General features: G+C 49.0%; 1 protein-coding gene across 3 annotated transcripts in view; it reads left to right on the forward strand.

Moving 5' to 3' along the window:
- The window catches only part of POLE (DNA polymerase epsilon, catalytic subunit), a 55,008-nt gene that overhangs the window by 15,298 nt on the left and 14,427 nt on the right, over positions 1–25,283 (forward strand). For all 3 annotated transcript variants that reach the window (XM_003421258.4, XM_010600811.3, XM_023540420.2), the window contains 25 exons: positions 374–522; positions 1,860–1,952; positions 2,109–2,253; positions 2,822–2,979; positions 3,323–3,518; positions 3,636–3,850; positions 4,430–4,532; positions 4,978–5,058; positions 5,149–5,271; positions 7,451–7,663; positions 7,846–8,055; positions 8,264–8,407; positions 9,012–9,152; positions 9,319–9,472; positions 9,549–9,655; positions 9,801–9,977; positions 11,038–11,261; positions 11,391–11,611; positions 11,814–12,018; positions 12,793–12,966; positions 14,091–14,216; positions 18,786–18,918; positions 19,332–19,515; positions 20,490–20,621; positions 20,764–20,957. In XM_003421258.4, coding sequence (XP_003421306.1) covers positions 374–522; positions 1,860–1,952; positions 2,109–2,253; positions 2,822–2,979; positions 3,323–3,518; positions 3,636–3,850; positions 4,430–4,532; positions 4,978–5,058; positions 5,149–5,271; positions 7,451–7,663; positions 7,846–8,055; positions 8,264–8,407; positions 9,012–9,152; positions 9,319–9,472; positions 9,549–9,655; positions 9,801–9,977; positions 11,038–11,261; positions 11,391–11,611; positions 11,814–12,018; positions 12,793–12,966; positions 14,091–14,216; positions 18,786–18,918; positions 19,332–19,515; positions 20,490–20,621; positions 20,764–20,957 — 4,002 coding nt within the window. The remainder of the gene's footprint in view (positions 1–373; positions 523–1,859; positions 1,953–2,108; positions 2,254–2,821; positions 2,980–3,322; positions 3,519–3,635; positions 3,851–4,429; positions 4,533–4,977; positions 5,059–5,148; positions 5,272–7,450; positions 7,664–7,845; positions 8,056–8,263; positions 8,408–9,011; positions 9,153–9,318; positions 9,473–9,548; positions 9,656–9,800; positions 9,978–11,037; positions 11,262–11,390; positions 11,612–11,813; positions 12,019–12,792; positions 12,967–14,090; positions 14,217–18,785; positions 18,919–19,331; positions 19,516–20,489; positions 20,622–20,763; positions 20,958–25,283) is intronic.

Here is a 25,283-nt window from a genome sequence, read left to right on the forward strand (position 1 = left end):
ATTATTTTTGAAGTAAGTGTTTGGAATGGGGTTAGGAAGTGACAGCTGGGTCATCCATCCGTTTTGTAAATAAAGGTTTATTGGAACGTAACCATGATGCCATCTGTGGCTGCATCCACATTATAGCAGTGGGTTGAGCAGCTGCCATGGAGACTGTGAGGCCATACTCCTGAGGCACTGACCATTGGCCCTTTAAGGGAAGGCTTGCCGATCTCTGATTTTAGGGGAAAAGGATATTCAGTCTTCACTATACTGTTTTTCAAGTTTTTTGTAGATTTGAAACTTTTCAAAACATTAAAAAGTTGGGCCATTGAGTGTGTCGACTGTGAGATGGCAGAATGTGTTGGCCACTCAGCCTCTCTGTGGCCTTCAGGTGTGGAAGAAAAAGCTGTCTGCAGCGATGGAGATGGGTGATGCAGCTGAGGTGAAGCGCTGCAAGAACATGGAGATCCTGTACGACTCCCTGCAGCTGGCCCACAAGTGCATCCTCAACTCCTTCTATGGCTACGTCATGCGCAAGGGGTGTGTGTGGGCAGAGGCCCCCCAGCCTCTGGAGCTGGGCGTATGGGGGACGTGATGAGCACACGTGGAGTAGACGTACGGAGGAGTGACTGAGGGTTGGGTCGCGGTGTGAGGAGGGGGAGGGGTGACACAGGCTCACACTTGGCAGTGCAGTTTGCTGAATTGGGGTAAGGCAGGAGCAGGGGGTTGGTGAGGAGAGCAGGAAACGAGCTGACTTTGGGGCACCTGGGCACATCATTGTGCATATGCAGGCTGGAGACGGCAGCGTGGTAGCTGTGACTCAGTGCGTCATCACTGGGGAGCACGGAGGGGCTGGGTGGATGCATGGAGCACATGGGGGGAGGCGGAAGAATTCTCGACAGGAGACACAACCCGTCAGAGAAGTCAGGAAAACTGGGAGAGGGGTGTGAAAGCCAAGGTGAGGACGTCCCTGGAGGGAGAGGGGTGAGACCCGTGTGAACAGCGTCATTGGATATCATGGTCAGGAGGTCATTTGTGACCTTGGAGAGCAGGTTTGGAGGCGCAAAGGTGAGGCCTAGCCAGGTGGACTGGGGATGGTGGGCTGTGTGGAGGGAGACGGGATGTCTGGGCGGGGGATTGTTTGTTGTTTTAACGACTGTGTCTAGATCATGTTTAGTGCTAAGAGGGTAGAGGTTGCAAATGAGAGGCAAGAGATGGGTGGAGAGCAGCTTCCTGGGGAGCAGGGGGGCTAGGGTCCAGCGAGGGGGGGTGCAGTCAGGAAGCATGGGCTCTGTTTTCTCTGAGAAGTGGGAGACAAGGATGGGCTGAGGGAGTGACAAGGGCAGAGAAGGACGAGACAGTACTGGGAGAATGGGACACTCACTCAGAGGTATGGACCTTTGGGTGGTGGCAGACGCCTGTACCACCCTGCAGAGAGGAGGGCCACCTGCTGTTGGGCAGCACACCGCCTCCTTCAGGGCCTCAGCTGTGCCACATCATAGGGTGAGGAATAGGGGGTGTCCTCGGGGCAGAGCCAAGGTCCTCGTCAGCTGTCTTGTCATGCTTCAGAGGTAACTTGGCTGCTTTCATTGCTCCCTCTCAGCACCCTCTCCTCCATAAAAAAAGAAAAAACCTATTGCCATGGAGTTGATTCCGACTCATGACTCTGGTGGCATAGCGGTTAAGAGTTCAGCTGCAAACTGCAAGGTCAGCAGTTTGAATCCACCAGGCGCTCCTTGGAAACCCTATGGGGCAGTTCTAGTCTGTCCTGTAAGGTCACTATGAGTCTTCCTTCCATAGCTCTTAAACTTTCTGTAGGGAAGCCAGGCGTCTGCCTCCTTGCCTGCCCCTGAGCTTTGCTGTCCCCCTGCTCCCAGGGCGCGTTGGTACTCCATGGAGATGGCCGGCATCGTCTGCTTCACGGGGGCCAATATCATTACCCAGGCCCGGGAGCTCATTGAGCAGATTGGGTGAGTGTTGTGGAGTAGGGCTGAGAAGGAGTGAAAGCTCTCTGGTTGGTGGAGATATTTGTAGTGTTTGTGTGCTCGGTGCACCTCGGGCATGGTCTATTCTCGGGGGTGGAGGCTACAGTCTGCTCCATGGGCCCATGTTTGTCTCTTCTGCAGGAGGCCCTTGGAGCTGGACACAGATGGAATATGGTGTGTCCTGCCCAATAGTTTTCCAGAAAACTTTGTTGTCAAGACTACCAACGTGAAGAAGCCCAAGGTGACCATTTCTTACCCTGGGGCCATGCTAAACATCATGGTCAAGGTAAGTGGCCTCCTGGCGGGGGCTGGGTCTGTACCATGAGATTGGATGATTTCCTGGTGCCAGCATTTTGAAGGGGACTTGGAAGGACGATTTCACTGGCTCTGAAAATGGCTCAAACTGGCCTGCTCACCTTCCTAATCTTAGGCCACCTACCTCACCTGCTCAGAGTTTTTCTTTGGCCCGAGGTTCCATAGTCTGAATGCTGTGTTCAAAACTGACTGAATTAGGGCTCCTCTTTCTCTTTCAGCTGAGAATGCAGGTTTTTTAGCTTTTCGTTTTGAAATAATTTTAGGCTGCTAGTTGGAAAAACAGGACAGAGTGTCTATGTTACACCCTTTATCCAGCATTCTCCAATGTTAACGTTTTACACAGCCAAGGCATGATTGTGAAAATTAAGAAATCTACTTGGGTGCAATAGTGTAGCTATCCCCTAGGCTTTATTTGGGATTCCCCAGTTTTCCACTGTGGTCCTTTCTCTGTCCCAAGATCCCACACTGAGCCCGGTGACTGGAATATGTGGGTGGTTTGGGGTGGTTTTGAGTGACCTGCCCTTCCCCGCTGGCTCCAGGAGGGCTTCACCAACCACCAGTACCAGGAGCTGGCAGAGCCCTCTTCGCTGACCTACGTCACCCATTCTGAGAACAGCATCTTCTTTGAAGTCGACGGGCCCTACCTAGCCATGATCCTCCCGGCCTCCAAGGAAGAAGGCAAGAAGCTCAAAAAGAGGTGGGAATCTCGCAGCCAAGGACATGGGTTGAGGTGGATGGATCAGACCTAACAATTCCAATCAGGAACATGAGCCGGTGCCAGGGCAGTGACAGGCCTTGGTTCTTTAGTTCCTTTTTGTCTCTGATTGAGCCATAGTTGGAGAGGTGTAGACACTGATGCCACTGGCTTTTGTTCCCCACCTGCTGTTTTGGTTCTGAGGTCACAGGCCTTTGAATCACGGCTATGTTTGAGAAGCATAAATTTCAGGGGTGGAGGGGCAGCTGCTGCCGATGGTGGTAGAGGGGGTGAAACGCAGTTCACACCCGGGCTTTCTTCACGGCCCTGCCTGCTTGGTGCCTAGGTACGCTGTGTTCAATGAGGATGGATCCCTGGCGGAGCTCAAGGGCTTTGAGGTCAAGCGGCGCGGGGAGCTGCAGCTGATTAAGATTTTCCAGTCCTCGGTGTTTGAGGCCTTCCTCAAAGGCAGCACGCTGGAGGAGGTGTATGGCTCGGTAGCCAAGGTGGCCGACTACTGGCTGGACGTGCTGTACAGCAAGGTGAGGACCACCATCCTCCTGACTACCATCCCCCATAAGGGAGCAGGCTTAGATCACCAGGTCAGTGAACTCCGTCTTTATCACTGCAGTGCTGTTTGTCCATGCCTCTTTCTCTAGGCAGCCAACATGCCAGATTCGGAGCTGTTTGAGCTCATCTCTGAGAACCGCTCCATGTCTCGGAAGCTGGAGGACTACGGAGAGCAGAAGTCGACCTCCATCAGCACGGCCAAACGCCTGGCCGAGTTCCTGGGCGACCAAATGGTCAAGGATGCAGGGCTGAGCTGCCGCTACATCATCTCCCGGAAACCCGAGGGCTCGCCTGTCACGGAGAGGTAAGAGCTCCAGACCCCCAGGCTCCTGAAGACCTGAGTGCTAAACCCGTGGCTTGCCTCCATGGAGATCTACTTTTTTTTTTGGAAGTAGATTGCCAGGCCTTTCTTCCTAGTCTGTCTTCATCTGGAAGCTCTGCTAAAATCTGTTCACCATTAGAGCAGCGTGCAGACCTCCACTGACAAACGGGTGGTGGCTGTGCATGAGGTGTGTTGGCTGGGATTCAAACGTAGGTTTCCTCAGTAGAAGGCGAGAATCCCGCTGCTGAACCCCCACTACCCCGGGCAAATAGCTCTGCTGATAGTGGTTGAACGCTGAGACCAGGCCTAGTGGCCAACAGTGGAGGGATTGTGCATGAAACCCTGGTAACTTTAATACAATGGAGTGTTACTTAGTTATTAAATATGGTAAATATTGGATGCAAGGTGTAGTTTGTAGGAAATGGCAATGCTAAGTAAAAGCGTAGGTCACAAACTAGGCTGTGTGTCTTGCTTCTATCACTATGGAGTGGGTGACACCTGAGAGCTTATCCCTGACCTAGGGTGTTCACACTGCCCATGAGTGTGCCTTCCCCTCACCAGGGCCATCCCCCTGGCCATCTTCCAGGCAGAGCCCACAGTGAGGAAGCACTTTCTCCGGAAATGGCTCAAGAGTTCTTCCTTGCAGGAGTTTGATATTCGGACGGTGAGTGCCGATTTTTTCATCTACTTTTCGGAGGTTAGGAGGGAAGCAGGCTGAGCAGAAGACAGCTGACTTGGGTCATCTTTTCTGCCGGGAGCCTTGCCTCTGGACTGCCTCCTTTCTGATACTCGATGAGTAACTGAGGAAGTGGTGGCACTTGAGGACAATTTTAAAATGCTAAATGCAGGAGACGTTCTTAAACCCTTCTCTTGGATGGAGTGTGGCTCGGGGTTTGAGGGCTGGCTCTGACACTTTACTTGCTCTGTGATCATGGGCAAGTCATTAAGCTGTGTGCCTCAGTTTCCTCCTCTGTGAAATTGGCACCTGTCGCCATAAAATTTCTAAGAGGGTGCAGACAAAGCTTGGCTTGTAGTAAAGCTGATAGATGGTTGCTGCTTCGCTGTTTTTCTTTTATACACCCCATCATTGCCTGCTTCTACATGCCTAGATTCTGGATTGGGACTACTACATCGAGCGACTGGGAAGTGCCATACAGAAGATCATCACAATTCCTGCAGCTCTGCAGCAGGTGAGGCAGAGAGCCAGTAAACACACAGATTCTGGGCCTGGGCTGGACGTGGTCAGACCACGTCCACCGACCTGTGCCGTCTGTGTGCAGGTGAAGAACCCGGTGCCGCGAGTCAGACACCCCGACTGGCTGCACAAGAAGCTGCTGGAGAAGAACGACGTCTACAAGCAGAAGAAGATCAGCGAGTTGTTTGTCCTCGAGGGCAAGAGACAGGTAATGGGCCGGCCGGGACAATAGGCTGTGGGTTCAAGTGTTAACCAGGCTTTTGTGGGCCCAGGCCTGCACCAGCTTGCCCGAACTTTAGTGTCTTTTTTTTTTTTTTTTTTTCCTTTATTGTGCTTTAAATGAAAGTTTATAAATCAAGTCTGACTCTCATACAAGAATTTATAAACACCTTGCTATATACTCCTAATTGGTCTCCCCGTAAAGAGGCAGCACACTCTTTCCCTCCACTCTCTTTTTTTGTGTCCGTTTGGCCAGCTTCTGACCCCCTCTACCCTCTTATCTTCCCTTCAGGCAGGAGATGCCAACATAGTCTCATGTATCTACTTGATCCAAGAAACTCATTCTTCCTCAGTATCATTTTCTATCCCATAGTCCAATCCAATCCCTGTCTGAAGAGTTGGCTTTGGAAATAGTTCCAGTCTTGGGCTAACAGAAGGTCTGGGGACCGTGACCTCCGGGGTCCTTCTAGTCTTAGTCAGACCATTAAGTCTGGTCTTTATTACGAGAATTTGGGGTTTTATCCCACTGCTGTCCTGCTCCCTCAGGGGTTCTCTGTTGTATTCCGTGTCAGGGCAGTCATGGGTTGTAGCTGGGCACCATCTAGTTCTTCTGGTCTCAGGCTGATGTAGTCTTTGGTTTATATGGCCCTTTCTGCTCTTGGGCTCATAAATACCTGTGTCTTTGGTGTTCTTCATTCTCCTTTGCTCCAGGTGGGTTGAGACCAACAGGTGCATCTTAGATGGCCGCTTGCTAGTGTTTAAGTCAGTGTCTTTTTATGGTAGAAATGATCAAAACTTTGAGCAACCAAAGTTATTTGGAGGCCCTAGGCATCATATTTGGGCAAGAAAAAGAAATTAAAAGTTTAAGAATTTAAATGAAGGCAAGTTATTTGTGGAAAGTGTGATAATTAACAGAAAATGTTAAGGTACCTAAAAATTGTTGGAATTAATAAGGCACGAACGAGACAAGGCCAATATGTAAAAACGTATAGCTGTCTTATGCATTAGAGACAATTAGAGAAAAAAAATTTTAGTTTAGAAGCTGTTTTTTGAACAGTGCTAATTACAATAGGAACAAATAATATACTAAAGAATAAATCCATGGTAACAAAGTGTGTATGACTTTTCATGGAAAAATTATGCAACCTTATTGAAGCATATAAAATGGAGCCTCTGGGTGGTAGAAATTGTTAAGTGCTCAACTTTTTACGCATAAAAAAAGTCACCTAAATAAGTAGAGAAGTATACCATGTTCATGAACGGAAGGACTCGATATTGAATACGGCAGTTTGCCCCAAATTAATAAAATTTAATGTAAAATGTTCTCTGGATGAAATTTGACAAACTGATCTTGAAGTTCTTATTAAGAGTAAGGTTAAGAGTAACCAGAACAAATTTAAAGTGTGAGGAGGGAGGTGTACCTTACCAGATGACACGGCTCACTTTAAGTCCTTACAAGTTGAGACAGTAGACCTATAGAACGGAAAACCCCCAGACACAGGTGTCAGTGAGAGCTTGGCGTATCACACATCAGGGAGACAGTGGGCCGCTTAAGAAAAGTGTGTTGCTACTTATGGTATATATTTATGAATAAGTAGTTGCTCGTTGCCATCAAGTCGATTTTGACTCATGGTGATCCTATGTGTGCAGAGTAGAAGTGTGTTCCATAGGTTTTTCAAGGCTGTGACCTTTTGGAAGCAGATTGCCAGGCCTGTCTTTCAAGGTGCCTCTGGGCGCCTCTCGGCTAGTAGTCAGGTTCTTAACCATTTGCACCATCCAGGGGCTCCTAGATGAGTAGTAAAAGTATAAAAGTGTATGGAGAATGATAGATGCAGCTCTCAAGGCAGTAGTTACCTTTTGGTGTGAAGGAAAGAGAGAGAAAAGGATAAAAAGTTTAGTTGTTTTTTTGTAATGTTCTATCATAAAAAGGAAGTTCTGTAAAAGATGTGGTGAGATGTAAACGTTTACTTCATGGTGGTGGCAGGTACGGGGGAGGGTGACGTTATTGGCTACACATCTCTGCTTTGCACTATTAAAAAATAAAAGTAAGAGTGTACAAATGCATGTGTTTTGTGCGTTTGTAGATTGTGCACTTATGATAGAGTTCTAGAGGTGGGCTTTGCGGAGACCAGAGTTGGCATTTGGAAGACTCAGTTGGTCATTCCTAGGTCGTAATGAACCAGGCTCCAGAAGGCAGTCGGAGCCCTGGACCTCCTGACGTGGAAGACTTCGGCCTCATGAAGCCTCCGCATGCAGCAGTTCCCGTTGTTACTAGAAGGAAGCGGGTCCTTTGGGAGAGCCAGGAGGAGTCCCAGGAACTGGAGCTGACAGTGCCCTGGCAGGACATCTTGGGACAACCCCCTGCACTTGGTACCACCCAGGTAGGGCACCTTGGAGGTGTGGCCTACCTAGGACCCACTGAGCATCCAGGCTTCACAGTGCAGGGAACCAAGCTGGCCTCAGAGACAGTTTGGAAAGTTGACGGCCAGCGGGTGTTCTCTGTCTCACAATGTGCGAGCTCTTGTGTCTGTCTCTTCTCTTGACCTGCTCTTGCTCCTTCCAGGAAGAGTGGCTTGTGTGGCTCCGATTCCACAAGAAGAAGTGGCAGCTGCAGGCCCGGCAGCGCCTTGCGCGCAGGAAGAGGCAGCGTCTCGAGGGCACTGAGAGTGCACCAAAGGCTGGAGCACTCCGCGAGGGGCCCACCACGGCCCTGGGAAGCTTCCTGCGGAGGACTGCCCGCAGCATCCTGGACCTCCCCTGGCAGATAGTGCAGGTGTGGACAGTGTGTGTGTGGGGGGGGGGGTGCCGCAGCGCAGTGCCAGGAGCTGGGATGCAGAGCCATCCTGCTTTGGGGGTGGAGAAAGGGCAAACCTGTGGTGACCTGGCTCTGCATTGGGCTGTGTGCTGGGGCTGTGGGAGTGGCCCTGGTCACAACGCTCAGCACTTGTGATGAGTTAGGGCCTTCTGTGCTTTGTGCCTAGATCAGCGAGACCAGCCAGCCCGGCCTGTTCCGGCTGTGGGCTGTCATTGGCAGCGACCTGTACTGTATCAGGCTGAGCATCCCGCGTGTGTTCTACGTGAACCAACGGGTGGCGAAAGCAGAGGAGGGGCCCTCATATCGCAAGGTACCAGCGGCCTGGTGTGGTGGGGTCCTGTGGCTTCTCCACAGGTCCAGGGCTGGGTAAGGGGTGGGCAAGAACATCAAAGGCATGCTGCAACATGGTAGGGGAGACAGGTGGAGTGAGCATGTGTCCTGAGTGAGGTGGCAGAGCCTCAGTTGCAAGTGTCTCACTGGGACAGTGTGAGAGTCAGCGGACACGGGGTCTGTGAGGCAGTGGGCACGGAGCCTGTCCTGCCCTGCCTCAGCTCCAGGCACGGGGGGGTTGGAGGGTTTTCTGCAGATCTCCTTAGAAAACTGGGCATTTACCTCATCGTAGGGAGAGGGTGTGGGGCTCCTTTGTATCGAGTGGCCAGTTTCCCACCAGTGTGAGCTCATCTGGACATTTCTGAAAGTGTCTAACCCTTTCAGGTATCTGCCCGCTTTCCAGGAATTTTCATTCCTCACCCTAGCCCCATGTTTTTCTTTTTTTTAAAGTGATTTCTTTGCCTTATTTCAGTAGGATTTCTGGAGAGAAGGTAAACGTTTGGGTTCCATTTGCAGTTCTGAAGCCATGGGGGTGTGAGGGGAACACTGAGCCGAGCTAGGGGTCCTAACACTTATGTCCCCAGGTAAACCGCGTGCTCCCTCGTGCCAACGTGGTCCACCACCTCTACGAGTACTCAGTGCCTGAGGACATGTACCAGGAGCACATCAACGAAATCAACACGGAGCTGTCGGCGCCGGACATTGAGGGCGTCTATGAGACTCAGGTAGAATCATCAGCCTGCTGGCGGGGGTCCAGTGGGGGCTGCAGCATGAAGGAGGTGTACAGGATGGGTGGGACAGTGGAGGTCATGGACTCACCCCACAGGCAGAGTGTCCGTGGTCGAAGTCCTGACTCAACCCTTGCCCGTCTGTCTATCTGTACCTCCCAAGGTGCCACTGCTGTTCCGGGCCCTGGTGCAGCTCGGCTGTGTGTGTGTGGTGAACAAGCAGCTAGTGAGGCACCTCTCCGGCTGGGAAGCAGAAACCTTTGCCCTTGAGCACCTGGAGATGCGTTCTCTGGCCCAGTTCAGCTACCTGGAACCAGGTAGGGTCCATGCTGGCTGCCCTATTGCCCAGCACTGCCTCCTACAGACTAAAGGTCACAGTGTTTTCCTCCGCAGGGAGCATCCGCCACCTCTACCTGTATCACCATGCGCAAGGCCACAAGGCGCTCTTTGGGGTTTTCATCCCCACGCAGCGCAGGGCATCCGTGTTCGTGCTGGACAGGGTGAGTCTGGGGCCTGCAGTGGAGTGGGCTATATCCGTGAGCAAGCCCAGGTGCGAACGTGGTGTTGAGTCAGAACCGGGGTTGCGGGGGCCCACCTCTGCTCTGCTCCGCTCCGCACAGGGGCTCACTGGCGCCATGGGTCTAGGTGCGTAGCAACCAGATGCCAAACCTCAGTGCCATGTACGCCTCCGAGCACAGCCTCCTGCTGGAGCAGGTGGGCTCCGAGTTCTTGCCTCCTCCCAAGCACACCTTCGAGGTTCGAGCAGAGACCGACTTGAAGACCATCTGCAGAGCGATCCAGCGCGTCCTGCTTGCCTACAAGGTGAGGCGCTGGCGTTGCTCTGGGTCCACTCTCCCTGGGCCACGTGTTGACTTGCTGTCCCCTCTCCCCTGAGTGGCTTGTAGTCCCCAGGCCACCTGTCAACTTGTTCCCCCCTCTGCCCTGAGCTGCGTGTCTACCCCAGGCTGTGTCAACCTGTTCTCCCCTGTGCTCTGAGCTGTGCATCCCCCCTGGGCTGTGTGTCAACCTGTTCTCCCCTCTGCTCTGAGCTGTGCATCCCCCCTGGGCTGTGTGTCAACCTTTTCTCCCCTCTGCTCTGAGCTGTGCATCCCCCCTGGGCTGTGTGTCAACCTGTTCTCCCCTCTCCCTTGAACTGCGTGTCTCCCCCAGGCTGTGTGTCAACCTGTTCTCTCTGTTCTGAGCTGCATGTCTACCATAGGCTGTGTGTCAGCCTGTTCTCCCCTCTGCCCTGAGCAGCATGTCTCCCCCAGACTGTGTGTCAAACTGTTCTCCTCTCTGCTCTGAGCTGCATGTCTCCCCCAGGCTGTGTGTCAACCTCTTCTCCCCTCTGCTTTGAGCCGCGTGTCTCCCCTAGGCCGTGTGTCAACCTGTTCTCCCCTGTGCCCTGAGCTGTGCATCCCCCCCGGACTGTGTGTCAACCTGTTCTTCCCTCTGCTCTGAGCAGCATGTCCCCCCCGGGCTGTGTGTCAACCTGCTGTCCCCTCTGCTCTGAGCAGCACATCTTCTTTCGGCCACGTGTCATCCTGTTCTCCCCTCTGCCCTGAGCGGCATGTCTCCCCCAGACTGTGTGTCAAACTGTTCTCCTCTCTGCTCTGAGCTGCATGTCTCCCCCAGGCTGTGTGTCAGCCTGTTCTCCCCTCTGCCCTGAGCCGCGTGTCTCCCCCAGGCCGTGTGTCAACCTGTTCTCCCCTGTGCCCTGAGCTGTGCATCCCCCCCGGACTGTGTGTCAACCTGTTCTTCCCTCTGCTCTGAGCAGCATGTCCCCCCCGGGCCGCGTGTCAGCCTGCCCTCCCCTCTGCTCTGAGCAGCATGTCCCCCCCGGGCCGCGTGTCAGCCTGCCCCCCCCCCCTCCCTGAACCAGGAGGAGCGCCGTGGGCCCACAGTGGTTGCTGTGCAGTCCAGCTGGGAGCTGAGGAGGTTGGCGGGCGAGGTTCCTGTGCTGGAGGAGTTCCCCCTGGTGCCAGTGCGGGTGACTGATAAGGTCAGCTACGCAGTCCTGGATTGGCAGCGCCATGGGGCGCGGCACATGATTCGACACTACCTTCACCTGGACACCTGCCTATCCCAGGCATTTGAGATGAGCAGGTGAGTGCCACACACTCTGTGGCTCCGGGTGTCTCCTTGGCTGCCCGGGGAGTTGGCCAGGCAGGTATCTTGTTTGTCTCTGGGCAGGTGGGCACCTCACTGCTCTGGGCTGGCTCTGCCTCTGCACAGGTATTTCCACATTCCTGTCGGGAACCTTCCGGAGGACATCTCTACCTTTGGCTCTGACCTCTTCTTTGCCCGCCACCTCCAGCGCCACAGCCACCTCCTCTGGCTCTCCCCCACATCCCGGCCTGACCTGGGTGGCAAGGAGGCTGATGATAGCCGCCTGGTCATGGAGCTCGATGACCACGCCACAGTGGAGATCAACAGCTCGGGCTGCTACTCCACAGGTGAACAGACGTGCTGAGGGCCTCGTTGAGCGTCCCCTGAGACCCCAGGCCAACTGACACTGTGGGATCCAGGGAGTCGGCCAAGGCTAGGGGGGTGGGGGTCTGGGCAGCGGCAGTGCTGGGGCAGGTGATCCTTATGTGGGCGTGGGTGGGGTGGGTGCCACGAGGTAGTGGACTCAGGTGAGCGGGGCCTTGTGTGCAGTGTGTGTGGAGCTGGACATCCAGAACCTTGCTGTCAACACCGTCCTCCAGTCGCACCGGGTCAACGACATGGAGGGGGCCGCCAGTGCAGGCATCAGCTTTGACGCGATCCCGCAGGCCTCCCTGGAGGACATGATCACTGGCAACCAGGCCACCTCCATGCCAGCCAGCTATGACGAGACGGCCCTCTGCTCCAGCACCTTCAGGTACCTGGAGACGCCCGCTGCCAGTGCTGTGCGGTCCCCATCGAGGAACACCTGGTGCTTTTTCTTTGTTCCCTTGGCCTCTTCTCCAAAGAGAGGAAAACGGAAACTACAGCTGGGGTTGCTGGGCCATCCTCAGTCAGTGGGTGGAGCTGCGGCTGCCATGCACTGAGGCTCCCTGTCATAGTTATTTCTGCCCACCGCCGGCACGTGCTGTCCTGAGCACCCTGGTCCCAGGCGGGGTGTCTCACAGGGACCTTTCTAAACCACTTATTTCGGTGAGGCTGGATGTGCTGTGTTGGAGTCTGCAATGGGCGTGTAGGCGTGCGTGTTGGTCAGAATCGCTGTGGGAAGCACAAGCAGGATGAACACATGTGAAGTGGGGCAAGGGCAGACGCTGAGTGGGAGAGCCAGCGTGGGCGCGGGTGAGCAGTGTCTCAGGAGAGAGGGAGCTGCCGTGCCGGGCAGCGTCACAGCGGCTATGTATGATCCACACATGCTGCCTTTAGCTGTGGCTGTCTCCAGGGCTCTGCGTGTCCCCTGTCCCTGTCCCGGCACTGATTACTCAGTGAGGTCGTGGTGTTGTTGAGTGAGTGCAGTCGGGTCGGGAGGCGCAAGTGGGAAGAACCAGTAGCCTCACTGAGGGCAAAGCGGCAGGACAGGAGGAGAGGGGAGGCCTAGGGTGGAGTTGGGGTCAGCAGAACTGGGAGCCCGGAGGCTGAGCAGGCCCAAGGGTCCGCCTGCGGGTGGTCAGGCGAGCCTCCACGTCTCTTGCAGGATCCTGAAGAACATGGTGGTAGGCTGGGTGAAGGAGATCACGCAGTACCACAACGTTTACGCCGACAACCAGGTGATGCACTTCTACCGGTGGCTGCGGTCCCCGTCCTCCCTGCTGCACGACCCCGCCCTGCACCGCACACTACACAGCATGATGAAGAAGCTGTTCCTGCAGTGAGTGGTGGCGGCCCCCTGGGTGGGGCAGGGGCCGTGCTCTGCCGGCCACTCTCGCCAAGCATGCTGGTCTCTCAGTTGCAGGCGCCAGAACAGTGTCTCTTGGATAAATAGTCCATTTCTGGGTGAATGGTACCTCAAGTCGGAAGGACCCCAGTAGCCTTCAGCTGCCACTGCAGCTGTGTGTGTGTCTGTGTGTCCATACCTGTGTGTGTGTGTGTCTGTCTGTGTGTCTGTGTGTCTGTCTGTGTGTCCGTACCTGTGTGTCTGTGTGTCTGTGTGTCTGTGTGTCCGTACCTGTGTGTCTGTGTGTCTGTCTGTGTGTCTGTGTGTCCATACCTGTGTGTGTGTCTGTCTGTCTGTGTGTCTGTGTGTCCGTACCTGTGTGTCCTTTTAGGGAATGCTGAGTGCAGAGGCTCTTCACCCCTTTTTACATAAGACGTTGTTATTGTGTTTATTGTTTTGCACTCTGGTGGTTTTAGTTAGCACTGTATCATGGAGATACATGTATGGGTGTGTCCTACTGACGAACGTTTAGGCGGTTTCTGGCCTTACACTGTCACAGATAACGTATCGAGGAGTGATCTCGTGTGTAAGGCCATCCAAATATATCTGCAGGTAATTTCCCAGAAGCTGAACTGTTGCCAATTGGACAGGTATCATAAGTAGATAAATAAATAACTGGGACATATAGTAAAGAGCCTCCTAGAGGTTGTGCAGCTTGTTTGTTCTCAGCACCTGCTGAGAGTTGTTATTGTTATTAACACCATGACGGCTTTCAGTGTTACCTCGGTGAACTTTCTCTTCAGATCCTTTGCCCATCTTTCTGTACTCTTGTTGGTCTTTCTTTTATTTATATTAAAATGATCCATTTTTCTGTGATATAAGTTATAAATTTGTCTCTTCAGACTTAGATTACATTTTGTCTTTGTTTATACTATGCAGAATTTTTTATTTTTATGCGGTCAGCTCTAGTCTTCTCCATTGTTTCTGGGTTCTAAGTACATTAGAAGGGCTTTTCTGCTTCAGGATTATGAAAGATTTTTCTCATGGCTTCTTCAGGTGTTCTATAGTTTTATTATCCCTGTAGCTTCTTGACTGGCTATTCTGAACTTGCTCCCCAGGCTCATTGCTGAGTTCAAGCGCCTGGGGTCGTCAGTCGTTTATGCCAACTTCAATCGCATCATCCTCTGCACAAAGAAGCGCCGCATCGAGGACGCCCTTGCCTACGTGGAGTACATCACCAACAGGTAGAGGCAGGGCTTGCACTTGTGAGAGGCACCTGGGGTGCAGCCTCGGCTGGCTTCCGAGCCCAGCCTTGCCAAGGGCCCCCCAGCCTTGCCGAGGGCCAGGCTGTGGCTTAGGCCAAGATGACTGATGCTAGACTGGGAGAGCTCAGGAGCACAGCACGTGCAGTAAAGCAGCAGTCACAGGGTGAGATACCATTGTAGCGAAACATTGGTGGCACTGAGATTGGCAGATACGTTGCTTTGAGTTTAGAATGGCCCAAATAGCCACCTTTGGAAAGAGAATTGCAAGAAGTTGTTGCATATGTAAACCTTTCGTAGATACTGATGTCAACGTTTGCTTTTAGAGCAGAAGTTTTTGTAAAGTCTTTGGTTATCAGTGCTGGCTGTTACTTTCTGACTTTTAGACAGCGGCTGCCTGCCTGCATCTCAGGCCATGTGAAAGGGCCTCCTAGAACCTGGCCACACGTACCATACACTAGGTGTTCTCTGCATGTAAGTAGAAGACATAGCCACAGTGAAATGTCCATGGTAGTGTCCTTCCATTTGTTCTGTTTATAACCGGCAGCTCACACTGCTGGGGGAGTTTACGTGGAACACAAGGATAAAGCATGTTTCTAAGCACAGAGAAAGAAGTTGCTAGTGGATGTGCAGGACCAATATCCGGTAGACATGGTCAGTTTTCCCTGCACACGGGCAGCACCGAGGGGCACCTCATGCTGAAGGGTTGGTAAATCTCATTACTGAGCAGTAGGGGGTGGAATTAAGAGGACTTATTCCTCATCAGAATGTGTGTACTATAATTTAAATAAGCTCGTCATTGTCATCCATCTCAGACCTGCAGTCAGCAAGCCACTGTATCCACGGTGTGCACCTCAGTTCTGAGATAAACTTTCACTGTCAGTGCTCTCGCTGTGGGCTGATCGGATGGGCTTATCTTAAAACACCTTTCCTGGTACTCCAGATGAGCCTGGCCCAGACAGGCTGTGGCCCAAATAAGGGTGGGAAGGGTATTCCTTAGGGTTTTCTTTCTTTCTGTGTCTTCCCTTTCCTTTTCTTCTTTCTCTTCCTCCTTCCTTCTTTCTGTATTCTTCCTTCTTTTTAATGGACCTTAGGTGCAAAAGATTGAGTTTAATAATAGGCCAACTTGACTTAGGAGTGATAAGAATAAAGATAACCTATGAGAGCTTGATAAGAGAAAGCAATGTTCTTAGTGCCCTGTCACTACAGACTGAGGCCGGGGAGCAGAGGCAGGTAACCTCGTGGGCCTGCCCCTGAGCATGAGAGTATGTCCACTTTTCCTGTTTGTGGCCCTCAGATTCATCTGGGCAACAGGCCAATTTGAATTGGTTATTACGGATTTTCAACTTTGAGTTCTTTAAAACCTCACTTTGCTTCCCCATGGCGCCCATCCTCGAAGAGTGAGCTTCATGCAGAGATTGTCACACGTAATTTAATGCTTTCTTTGACTCTCTGACCTCTGAAGATATTCCTTCTTTCACAAGCCATGGAAATGGGCAATATCTAATGAGGAATTAAATCATTCAGAAGTTTTATTTTAACTTCAGTTGAGTTCATTATTCTCCAAAGGAGGCTCTTTATCTGTGTTTTTATATTTAAGGTGGATTTCTTAAAGGCAGCATAGAGTTGAATCCTGTTTTGTTGTCCAATCTGACAACTTCTGCCTGTTCGTTGGGGTGTTTGGACCTTTTACATTCAATATGGTTATTGATATAATTGGGTTTAAATTGAACATCCAGCTTTTTTTTTTTTTTTTTTAACTCCATTTGTCCCTTGTTGCCTTTTTCTTTTGTTTTTGTTTCATAATTTTAATGGTTGTTTTATGGTGTATGCTATAAATCTTTATCACAGTTGGCCTACGAGCAGTATTACACTACTTTGTGTATAAAAAAAATTTTTTTTTTTTTTTTACACAAAGTAGTATAGTATAAAGATTTTACAATAGTTTGCTTCACTTTGACCCTCCCAGCCTTTGTGCTATTGTCATACATTTTACTTCTGCATATATTAGAAACCCAACACTGTATCACTATATTTTCATTATTTTTGTTTAAATAATCAGGTATTTTTAGATTTAAATAGTAAGAAAAAATTTACCCATGTAGTTATTATTCCCAGTATTTTTCATTTTTTTGTGTAGATCCGTATTTTTATCTGATAACATTTTCCTTATGCCTGAAAATTTCGTTTAACATTTCTTGTGGTGTGTCTGCTGGTGATGAATTCTTTCTGCTTTTGTATGTCTAAAAAAATCTTTATTTCATCTTCATTTTTGAAAGTTACTTTCCCTGGGGGTAGAATTCACTGGGTATAAAGATACTTTACTGGGTTGCTATGAGTCAGAATCTACTTGATGGCGATGTGTTTATTATAGAATTCCAGGTTGACTTTTTTTTTTTTTTCAGTTCTTTAAGATGTTCTCCACTGTCTTCTTGCTTGCTTGTTTCTGATGAAAAGTTGGCAGTCATCCTTGTCTTTGTTTCTCTGTATAAAGTGTCTTTCTTCCTTCTGGCTACTTGCAAGTTTTTTTTTTTTTAATCGCTGGCTGTAAGCAATCTGATTATGATGTGCCTTAGTGTTGTTTCTTCATAGTTCTTGTGTTTGGGGTTTATTAAACTTCTTGGATCTATAGGTTGTAATTTTCATGAAATTTGGACTTTTTTTAGGCATTATTTCCTCAAATACTTTTTCCCTCCTCCCCACTTCTTTGGGGACTCCAGTTACACATATACTAGGCCACTTCAGGTTTCCTCACAGTTCACTGATTCTCTGTTCAAGTCGTTTTTTTCTCTCTGTGTTTCATTTTAGATAGTTTCTATTATTACGTCTCTCAATTCACGAATCTTTTTCTGGAGCGTCTAATTTGTTGTTAATCCTACCTCATGTATTTTTCATTTCAGACATTGCCGTTTTTATAAGATCGGTTTGGGTCTTCTTATAGATTTTATGTCTCTACTTAAAATATTCAGTCTTTCCTCTAGCTTTTGAAACACATGAAATACAGTTCTAATAACTTTTTTAATGTCCTGCTAATTCTGACATCTGTCAGATCTGATTTTTTTCAATTGATTGGTATTTTTTTCTCCTTATTATGTGTTGTATTTCCCTACTTTTTTGTCTGTCTGGATATTTTTGACCGGCTGCTAGACATTGTGAATTTTACCTCATTTTGTGTTGGATATTTTTTCAGACCTGAAAATATAATTGATAGAGTGGGAGAGAAATGTATAACAAAACTCAAACTCATAAATAAGACCAGACTTACCGGTCTGATAGAGACTGGTGGAACTCCCGAGACTATAGCCCGTAGGCCTTAGACACCCCTTTAAACCTGGAACTGAAATCACTCCCAGAGATCACATTGTAGCCATGTAATAGACAGGCCTATAAAATGAACAGTATACCAGTGAGGGATCTACACCTCAGAACAGTCAACTACATGAGACCTAAAGGGCAGCATTTGCCCAAAAACAAAGTTCAGAAGGAAGGTAGGGGTAGGAAAGCTGGGCAAATGGACATGGGGAGCCCAGGGAAAAAGAGGAGAGAGTGCTGACCCATTCAGGGGTTGTAACCAAAGTCAGGAAACAAGCTGTGTACAAATTGTTGAATGAGAAACTAGCTTGCTCTGTAAATTTTCACCTAAACAACAATAAAATGTTCACCAAAAAAGACAATATATTGAGCTTTAGTCTGTATACAGTTGTGTTACTTGGAAGCAGTTTGATCCTTTTGAATTTCTTTTTTTTAAGGTTTGTTAGGCAGAGCCAGAGCAGCTGCAGCATTTAACCTAGCGCTTATCATTCTCCACCCCTGAAGCAAGACTCATTTTGAGTATTCTCCCCAGTGTGTGATGAATTATGAAGCTCTCCAGGCACTGTTCTTACCCATGTGTCGAGCACAGCTCCGTCTAATCCTTCTGGGTGGCTCTTTCCATGGTCTCATGTAGTTTTCTAGGTGTATTTGTTGATACTCAGTGCTCTGCAGAACACCCAAGGGCAGCCGTCTGAAGCTCTCTCTGGCTCTCTCCCTGTGCACCTCTCTCATCTCTGGCCCTCTGCCCTGTGAACTCTCACCAACTTAATCTCCCAGCCTCTCAGCTCTGTCTTCTCAACACAGAGAGTCTGCCAGACTCTGCCTCCCATGTCCAATCCCTGCTTCTCCATCCTGATGGTGTGTACCTCTCCTTAAGTTTATTATGTTTATGGTTCCCTAGAAAGCTTGAGGGATAACATAATCTGAATCCACTTTACATTCCTTTATAAATAAGTGGAGGGTTAAGTGGAGAAAGGAGTCCCAGGGTGGCGCAGATGGTTTGCATCTGACAACTTACCTGAAAGGTTGACAGTTTGAACCTACCCTGAGGTGCCTCGGGAGAAAGGCCTGGCGATCTAGTTCTGAAAGGTCGCAGCCTTGAAAACCATATGGAACACAGTTCTACTCTGACATACACGGGGTCGTTATGAGTCAGAATTGACAGCAACTGGCTTGGTTTTCTTTTAGTGGAGAAAACTTGATTTCATTTAAGCAGTTTCTGTTTTGCTCCTTTTGCAGCATCCACTCTAAAGAGATCTTCCATTCCTTGACAATTTCTTTCTCTCGATGCTGGGAATTTCTTCTCTGGATGGATCCATCTAACTACGGGGGAATCAAAGGAAAAGTCTCACCAAGTATTCACTGTGGACAGGTAAGAGGTACCAGTCTTGGGGAACTCAAGTGTGGAATCTGAAATGGCTTTGGGGGCCAGTGTTCATTCCTTCAGCAAATACTTGGTGATCACGTACCATGTCCCAGGCACTGTTCTAGGCCCTGGTGGCCCCACAGTGAACACAGCAGACTGTTGTGGGTAGAACACCATGAACAAACAGACCAGTAAGTATAGGATACACTGACAGCAATGGTGAGGGCTCAGGGCAAACACGCAGCAAGGTAAAGGCATGAAGAGCGCATGGGGGTAGAAGGTGGTCAGACAGGGCAGCCCAGGAGGCCTCTCCGGGGAGGTGGGTTGAAGCTGAGATCTGCAGGAAGCAGGCGAGCAAGCCTCGCTAACAGGAAAAAAAGCTGTCGTGAAAAAACAGCAAGATCATCTCTTCTGTGCAGCGAGAGTCTCTGGAAGGGGAGGAAGCAGAAAGAGAGCAGGAGGAAGAGGAGGAGGAGGAGGAGGAGGAAGAGGAAGGCTTGGAGGAAGCCAGAGTGGAGGATTTACTGGAGAACAACTGGAACATTTTGCAGTTTTTGCCACAAGCAGCCTCCTGCCAAAGCTACTTTCTCATGATCGTCTCAGGTGAGGCCAAGACACGCTGCCTCCTGCTGTGCCGTCCTCCACACCAGGGTCACCTCAGGGCTGTGCACTGGTCAGTCAGTGTGTCTGGGACATGTCTGGACTGCATAAAGGTGGACATTCAGGAGTTGCTCCTGGCTTGCATGTGCCTCACAGTCCTGACTTTGTGACATTTAGCCCTGAGGCACCTGCCATACCTCCCCTGTGCTCCAGGACGCTGGCTGTGTCTCACCTTGGACATGGCTGGATCAGGGGCCGCCCCTCGCCTTCTGTGGGGCTGAGGTCAGCTGCTCCTGAGTGGGCACCCAAGGCCTCAGATCTGCTCCAGAGAGCTGTTTTGGTGGTGCCATTACACACCAAGATGAGCCCTGAGAGAAAAGAGATTAGGGACATTAGAAGCCACGGATCCCCAGCTGCTGTGAGGTCTCACTGTGGTGTGAGACTCTCTGTGCCTCCAGTTAGTGTCTGCTGGCCCAGCTTTCCAGGGGTGGCGTGCATGAACTGAACACCCGGATGGGTAGGTCGTTCAGATGAGCAGTTAATGATGAGCATTGTGACTAAATTGTCAGCAGATGGGCACACACATACACCCTCGTAAATAGTGGTAGGGGTGGTTCGATTTGTAACTGTTTTCTGTCTTTGTCTGCTTGTCCTTGGCTTCTCTTCTTCTGGGCATATGGGCCTGGCAGAGTTTCGGAGGAGGATCACTCACATGTGTGTCTCGCCTTCGTTCTGCTGGAATAGTTTCTCCCTCGCTTGCCCACGTGAAGGGTAATAAATGCACTTGGCTTCGTTGACACAGCGCCCTCTCTAACAAGGAGTGTGGGCATCAGTGCAGGCCTGTGATCCCTGCTTCTCTCACGGACTTAGGGCTCCCTTAAAGGCCGCTCTAGGTCATAGCCAATCACGAGGTTTCAGATACAGGCCGGGGTAGGGCCCCTTGGTCTTCTGGCACTTTGCCTACTCTCTCCCAACAGCGTATATCGTGGCCGTGTACCACAGCATGAAAGAGGAGCTGAGGCGCAATGCCCCAGGGAGCACCCCAGTGAAGAGGAGAGGGGCCAGCCAGTTCTCCCAGGAGACGGAGGGTGCAGCTGGGGCCCTACCTGGTGAGTGCTGGGGCCTGGACCCCCTGGGCACAGCAGGTGGTCCACACAGAGGTTCTGAGGCCTGAGCCCCACCCAAACCCTCCCCCACTGTCCTTGTTCCTATGCAAGATGATGACAGGTGCAGTGGCCCTTATCTCTCCAGGAACGATCACCTTCTCTCAGGACTATGTGGCAAATGAGCTCACCCAAAACTTCTTCACCATCACGCAGAAGATTCAGAAGAAAGTCACAGGCTTTCGGAACTCCACGGAGCCCTCAGAGATGTTCCCTCAGCTCCCGGGCTCTCACCTGCTGCTTAACAACCCAGCGCTGGAGTTCATCAAGTATGTGTGCAAGGTGAGGATGCAGAGGTGGGTGTGCACATACATACTCCCCAGGACTGCCGGAGCCCAACAGCATGCTGGTGCTGAGCTAGTGGTGAGCAGGTGGTGAGGCCCTGTGCTGTGGTGCTTGAGTTCCAGTGGGGAAGACAGATAAGCTTGGAGAACAGGGCCAAGTGCTGAGGAGATGAAACAGGGAGATAGGGGAGTGATGACAGGGTTGGGCTGGGAAGAGGAAGGTCCTTCAGAAGGTGGTGGTGGAACTGAGCAGGAGAGCAGTTCATGTGGAAAGGAAATAATGTTCTAGACAGAGGGGTAGCATGGAGGCCCACAGGAAGAACCTAACTGCCTTTTGAGGTTCTGAGTTCAGCAGAGGCACAGTCACAGATCCATCACCCAATCCAGACAGAGAGCAGTCCCTCCCGCCCTGGAAGTTCCCCTGTGCTCTCTCCCTACCCCTGGCCGTGGCAGCCACTGGTTTATTCTCTGTTCCTATGTAGTTTTTGTTTTATTATTACTTATATGGAAACCCTGGTGGCATGGTGGCTAAGAGCTACGGCTGATCACCAAAAGGTCGGCAGTTCAAATCCACCAGGCGCTGCTTGGAAACCCTGTCGGACAGTTCTCCTCTGTCCTATAAGGTTGCTATGAGTCGGAATCAACCCAATGGCAGTGGGTTTTTATGTATATAAAGTGAAATTCGCTTTTTGTAGAATGCAGTTGTGTGAGTTTCGATGGACAGGTAGCATTGCGCCACCATGATCAAAGCAAGGATACTCCATCATCCTAAAGTATGCCTTGTGTTGCCCCTCTGGGGTCAGCCCCTCCTTTTACCTGCAGCCCTTCCCTATTCCTGTATAACTTTTTCAGAATATCCTATCAATGAAATCAGACATTATATAGCCTTTGGGAACTGGCTTCTTTCACTCAGCAAAGGGCATTTGGGATTCACACAGGATGTTGCACACATCGGTGGTTCATTCCTGTCTGTGCTGGGTAGTGTTCCGTTGTATGGACGTGCCATTCACAGGTTGAAGGACGCTTGGGTTGTTTTTGTTGTTTGGTAAATATGTATACGGCTGCCATAAACATTCTTGTATTGATGTCTGTGTGAACATAGGTTTCATTTCTCTTAAATAAAAACATAGGAGTGGAATTGCTGGGTCATATAGTAAGCTGCTTTTTTTTTTTTTTTTTTCTCTGTGAGAAACTGCCATGCTGTTTTCTAAAGCGCTGTGCCCTTCTGCCTCCTACCAGCAGTCTGTGAATGGAGCTCCGGTGGCTCCACGTGCTCGCCAGACCTGGCATTGTTAGTTTTTCACTTTAGCTATTCCAGCAGGTGTTTTAAATTTCATTCCTCTAATGACTAACGATGTTGAGCATTTTATCATGTCCTTATTTGACATATCTTCTTTGGTGAAATATCTGTTCAAATTTTTTGCCCATTTAAAAAAAAAAATTGGATTTTAAGAATATTGTTGAGTTTTAAGAGTTCTTTTTGTATTCTGGATACAATCCCTTTATTGGATATGTTTTGCAAATATTGCCTTCCAGTCTTTGACTTGCCTTTTCACTCTCTGAACAGTTATTTTTCAATGAGCAGAAGATCTTCATTTTGATCTAATTTACCATTTTTTTTTGCCTTTTATGGGTGTGCTTTTGGTGTTCTGTATAAGACATCTTTGCCTCAGCCAAAGTCACAAAGATTTTCTCTTATGTTTCCTTCTAGAAGTTTTTTAGTTCTAAGTTTTACGTTTAGATCTATGTTCATTTTGAGTTGATTTTATGTATTATGTATATCGTAGGTCAAGTTTCATATCTTTACATAAGCATGTCCAATTATTTCGGCACCATATATTGAAAAAAACTCTTCTTTCTCCATGAATCATCTTTGCATCTGTTTCAAAAATTAATAGCCCATATATGTGTGGGTTTATTTCCAGACTCTCCATTGATCTAATACCTGCTCACTAACACCACATTGTCTTGCTTCCTACCTGCTTATTACTTTATATTAAGTCTTCAAATTAATTAGTGAGATTGGTTCAACTCTGTTCTTTTCTTCAAAATCATTTGGTTCTTCTAGTTACCTGCCTTCTTTGTGTAATTTTTAGATCAGTTTATCGATTTCTATAAAAAAAATCCTCTGGGATGTTGAGTGGAACTATTTTGAATCTGCAATCTACGGAAAGCTGACGTCTTAACAATATTGAGTCCCCTAATCCATTTAGATCTTCTTCAGTTTCTTTCATCAGTGTATTGTGGTTTTCAGCATATTAAAAACATCGTTGAGTTGATTCTGACTTCTGGTGACCCCACGTGTTTCAGAGTAGAACTGCTCCGTAGGGTTTGGCTGGATGTAATCTTTTTTTTTTTTTTTTAACATGCATATGGCTCTTCCTGTATATGACTCACCATACACATAGATGCGTACATATGTACCTGCATAACCACACATGTTTTCTGGTTTTTGTTACTATTGTTTCAAAATTATATATGTTGTATCACTTATTGAAATTGTCACTTTTTCTTGTGTACTTCCTAGTGTTTTTTTTTTTTAATTGTGCTTTAAGTGAAAGTTTACAAATCAAGTCAGTCTCTCATACAAAAATTTATATACACCTTGCTGTATACTCCTAATTGCTCTGTCCCTAATGAGACAGCCTGCTCCTTCCCTGCACTCGCTATTTTCGTGTCCATTCAGCCAGCTTCTGACCCCCTCTGCTCTCTCATTTCCCCTCCAGACAGGATACCCCAACATAGTCTCAAGTGCCTACTTGATCCAAGAAGCTCATTCTTCACCAGTATCATTTTCTATTCCATGGTTCAGTCCAGTCCCTGTCTGAAGAGTTGGCTTTGGGAATGGTTCCTGTCTTGGGCTAACAGAAGGTCTGGGGACCACAACCTCTGGGGCCTTCTAGTCTCAGTCGGACCTTTAAGTCTGGTTTGTTTACGAGAATTTGGGGACTGCTGTCCTGCCCCCTCAGAGGTTCTCTGTTGTGTTCCCTGTCAGGGCAGTCATCGGTTATAGCCGGGCACCGTCTAATTCTTCTGGTCTCAGGCTGATGTAGTCTCTGGTTTATGTGGCTATTTCCATCTCTTGGGCTCATAATTACCTTGTGTTACTTTGAAGTTCTTCATTTTCCTTCGCTCCAGGTGGGTTGAGACCAATTGATGCATCTTACATGGCCACTTGCCAGCGTTTAAGACCCCAGAAACCACTCTCCAAAGTGGGATGCAGAATGTTTTCTTAAAAAATTTTATTATGCCAATTGACTTAGATGTCCCCTGAAACCATGGTCCCCAAACCCTGACCCCTGCTATGCTGGCTTTCAAAGCGTTCACTTTATTCAGGAAACTTCTTTGCTTTTAGTTTAGTCCAGTTGTGCTGACCTCTCCTGTATTGTGTGTTGTCTTTCCCTTCACCTAAAATAATTCTTATTTAGTGTCTAATTAGTGAAAACTCCTCTCGCTCCCTCCCTCCCTGCTCTCGTAACCATCAAAGAATATTTTATTCTCTGTTTAAACTATTTTTTCTATTATTATAATAGTGGTCTTATATAATATTTGTCCTTTTGCAACTAATTTCAGCATATTGCCTTCCAGATTCCTCCATGTTATGAAATGTTTCACAGATTGATCATTGTTCTTTATCCACGTGTAGTATTCCATTGTGTGAATATACCACAATTTATTTATCCATTCATCCATTGATGGGCAGCTTGGTTCCTTCCATCTTTTTGCTATTGTAAACAGGGCTACAATAAACATGGGTGTGCATATATCTGTTCGTGCAAAGGCTCTTAATTCTCTAGGGTATATTCCAAGGAGTGGGATTGCTGGATCATATGGTAGTTCTATTTCTAGCTTTTTAAGGAAGCACCAAATTGATTTCCAAAGTGGTTGTACCATTTTACATTCCCACCAGCAGTGTATAAGTGTTCCAGTCTCTCCACAACCTCTCCAACATTTATTATTTTGTGTTTTTTGGATTAACGCTGTCCTTGTTGGAGTGAGATGGAATCTCATTGTAGTTTTGATTTGCATTTCTCTAATGGCTAATGATCGTGAGCTTTTCCTCACGTCTCTGTCAGCTACCTGAATGCCTTCTTTAGTGAAGTGCCTGTTCATATCCTTTGCCCATTTTTTAATTGGGTTATTTGTCTTTTTGTAGTTTAGTTTTTGCAGCATCGTGTAGACATTAGCGATCAGACGCTGATCGGAAATGTTGTAGCCGGAAACTTTTTCACGGTCTGTAGGTAATCTTTTTACTCTTTGGGTGAAGTCTTCGGATGAACATAGGTGTTTCATTTTTAGGAGCTCCCAGTTATCTAGTTTCTCT

Source organism: Loxodonta africana, chromosome 19 (genome assembly GCF_030014295.1).
Source record: "Loxodonta africana isolate mLoxAfr1 chromosome 19, mLoxAfr1.hap2, whole genome shotgun sequence".
Lineage (NCBI taxonomy): Eukaryota > Metazoa > Chordata > Mammalia > Proboscidea > Elephantidae > Loxodonta > Loxodonta africana.